This window comes from Plodia interpunctella, chromosome 21 (assembly GCF_027563975.2).
Source record: "Plodia interpunctella isolate USDA-ARS_2022_Savannah chromosome 21, ilPloInte3.2, whole genome shotgun sequence".
Taxonomy (NCBI): domain Eukaryota; kingdom Metazoa; phylum Arthropoda; class Insecta; order Lepidoptera; family Pyralidae; genus Plodia; species Plodia interpunctella.
Window position 1 is genome coordinate 8,274,182 of NC_071314.1, and position 3,231 is coordinate 8,277,412.

General features: G+C 55.9%; 1 protein-coding gene across 1 annotated transcript; it reads left to right on the top strand.

The window, feature by feature from the left end:
- Positions 1-683: 683 nt before the first annotated feature.
- Positions 684-2,867, top strand: LOC128679488 (uncharacterized). The gene has a single exon (XM_053761769.1). The coding sequence runs from the start codon at positions 684-686 to the stop codon at positions 2,865-2,867; it is 2,184 nt and encodes a 727-aa protein (XP_053617744.1).
- The last annotated feature ends 364 nt before the right edge of the window (positions 2,868-3,231 follow it).

Sequence of the window (3,231 nt, forward strand, 5' to 3'; positions counted from 1 at the left end):
GCCGGGGGGCGTCGTGGTAGAATGTTCGCGATCCCATGGCGCCCCCAATAACGGCCGGTGCGGAAACGCCGCAGGGGGGTTTAGTGGGTAGTCCGGGCTAGGCCTGGGAGTCCCACACTCCCCGGGAACAGTGTCCCCGGGGGCCGGTGCCTAAATGCATTCCCCCCTGCGAAAACAAAAAAAAAAAAAAAAAAAAAAAAAAAAAAAAGGTTAGGTTAGGTTAGGTTAGGTTAGGTTAGGTTAGGTTAGGTTAGGTTAGGTTAGGTTAGGTTAGGTTAGGTTGGGGTGCTAGTGCAGGAAACCTCCCCGAGTGCCTGATCCCTTGAAAGCTTTAATGGGCTGACAAGGGCTCAGGACGGTGCACCCTGGAAACGGCAATCAATAACTCCCTACGGGGTCTTGTTGGTTGCTGGCCAATGTCCTGCAATCCTTTCCCTCCTTTCCCTCTGTCCTCATCCCATCCTTAAAGAGTCGGTCTGCTCCCGGTACTTCTCTCATAATGAGAGTCGACTGGCGATGCGGATCGCTCTATCCTTTCCCCCTTTTCCTTCCTTTCTTCCTCAGTCTGTCCGGTGGAGTAAACCACTCGAAAAATCAGTCGTTTGGGGTGGGATCGGGTAATTGAGCTTAGGTCAATGCTAGGGTGACCGCACACCTGAATTAAAAAAAGGAACGTTCAAAAAATGCAAGTCGTGAATAAAGAAAATCTACCCCAGGGTGGTACCGGCCGTACCGCGGTCGGAGAATCCACCCCGGTGTCTAATGACACCGGCTGCCCCTCGTATTCTGGGGGGGGCAATTTACGCCTTGCGCCTTCGGACGCAATTGTTGATGCAGTAGTAGGAGACGATGTGGTGGGAGACGAAGTGGTGGGAGACGAAGTGGTGGGAAAGAATGCGGGAGATGTTGTCGCACAGGTTTCGGACTCTGAAATGAGTGTTAAGAGTGCCAGTAGTGGTTGCGGACAGTCCCGCTTCTTCAGGAAACGGCGGAACACGGAGAGCCCGGAATTGAGTTCTGCGACGGATGAGGATAATCCTCCACAGGCGCGCGCTCAGCGCGGTAAGAGAGGTAGAGGAAGACCGCCGACAACCGGCGAATGTATTGGCCTCGGGAAGGCAAGGGAGGCTCTTCAGGCTACTCGTCGTGCCGAGTTTCTGAAGGTCCGCATCGGTGAGGAGGATCGTCAGTTGGCTGAAGCCGCCAAAAAGGTGGCGGTCAGGAGTGAGAGGGCAGCGTCACGCGCCTCCACTCGGTCTGAGGCGGAATTCGAGCCGGAAGACCTAACTGCCGGGTCTATAGAGGAGAGGCTGAACAACTCTGTTGCGGCAATAAGAGCGGTTGGGAAGATGTCCAAAGGCCTGAAGGGCACCGCCCAGAAGACCCTCAAGGATGCGGCAGCCTCAATTGAAGACTTAGCACACGAGCTAATGGAGAGATGTACCTCCAGCGAGACGCGCCGCTTGCAGGCGGAGAACGCTCGCCTAAAACAGGAGATGGCTGACCTTCGTCAAGAGTTAGACGAGATTCGAACGGAGGTCTACAAGTCGAAGCGCTCAGCTCAGCCTGAGACTGAAGCGCCGCGGGACACGCCAGCACTGGAGAAACAGCTGACGAGTCTCCTTAAAGAAGAACTCGGTCGATTCAGGGAAGAGGTCCTTACGAAAGTAAACTTTTTGGAGGGGAAAGTCCTCAGACCCACATTGGCCTCTGACCGGGGCAGCAAAGGTAGAGCTCCAACTATGGCCACGTTTGCCGAGAAGACAGCGGCCAGGCCGACTTTGGCAGAGACTCCTGTGGAACAGGTATCGCAGGCGGTCGACATCCCGCCCTCTCAGCCGAGTACAAGCACAGCCCCAGCTAAAACCAAGAAGGCTAAAAGGAAGAAGGCCAAGTCTTCCAAGACTGCACCTGATGCGGCCGCGGCAGCTGCCCCACAGCAAGCGGAAGAGGGTGCCTGGCAAACTGTGGGTCAAAAGAAGTCCCAAAAGAAGGCCACTAGAAAAGAGGCCCAGAAGAAGAAACGGCAGGAAGCCAGGCTTCGCCCGCCCCGGTCAGCAGCGGTTGTTTTGACCCTGCAGCCGCACGCTTCTCAAAATGGCGTGACATATGAGGAGGTGTTGGGTCGAGCAAAAAGTCAGGTGGATACTGTGAGCTTGGGTATCGAGGGCATGCGGTGCAAGGTCACGGCCACTGGTGCCCGCCTCTTGCAGGTGCCCGGCAGTTCTAGTGGCCCCCTAGCCGACGCCTTGGCCGACAAGCTGAGGCAAGCCCTGAATCCGGAGGAAGTGAAGGTCTCCAGACCTGTAAAGCGGGTAGACCTGCGAATATCTGGCCTGGATGATTCCGTGACTAGGGAAGAGCTGACAGCAGCACTGGCCAAGGCTGGAGCTTGCTCTGAGCTGGACCTGAAAGTAGGCGAGATTCGTCGTGCACCGCGTGGTATGGGGACCTCGATTGTAGCGTGCCCGGTGACTGTGGCTAAAAAGCTGGAGGATGGCCGTCGGCTCCTAGTTGGCTGGGTGTCTGCCAGTGTTAAGCTGTTAAAGCAAAGGCCGATGCGCTGCTACAGATGCATCACGGGTGAGCATGTGGCGACGCAATGCAATTCTGCGGTAGACTGTAGTGGCCTCTGTTTCCGATGTGGCAAACGAGGCCACGAGGCCAGGACGTGTTCTGCGGCGCCCCATTGCCCCGTATGCGCGGAGGCCAATAAGCCCGCCGATCATGCAATCGGCAGTAAACTATGTAAGGCAGCCAATAAGAAGACGGGCAAGACACCCAAAAAGGCCCCAGCCTCTCGGCCTAAAATACCCCCCACCGAATCGTCACAAGGTGTGGAACCTTTTGAGATGGAATGTCCATAATGTCTCAAAGTACGACATTCTTGCAGTGCAACATCAACCACTCTGCCAGAGCACAAGACCTTCTGTGTCAGAGCATGGTGGAGTGGGGTGTCAAAGTGGCGATAGTTGCGGAGCCATACTTTGTTCCGCCTCGTGACGATTGGGTGGGGGATGCTAGCTGCTCGGTGGCCATCATCTCGTCGCCTTCCTCAGGCTCGCAATTCCCTGAAAACATCACCAGGGACGACGGGTTTGTTGCAGCGCGGATAGGGGATTGCGTAGTGGTCGGCGTGTATTTTTCGCCCAACAGGGCTCTAGCCGACTATGAGGCATTTCTCATACGTTTAGGATCTGTCGTGGTCAGCAGCCATCCTCGCCCCGTGAT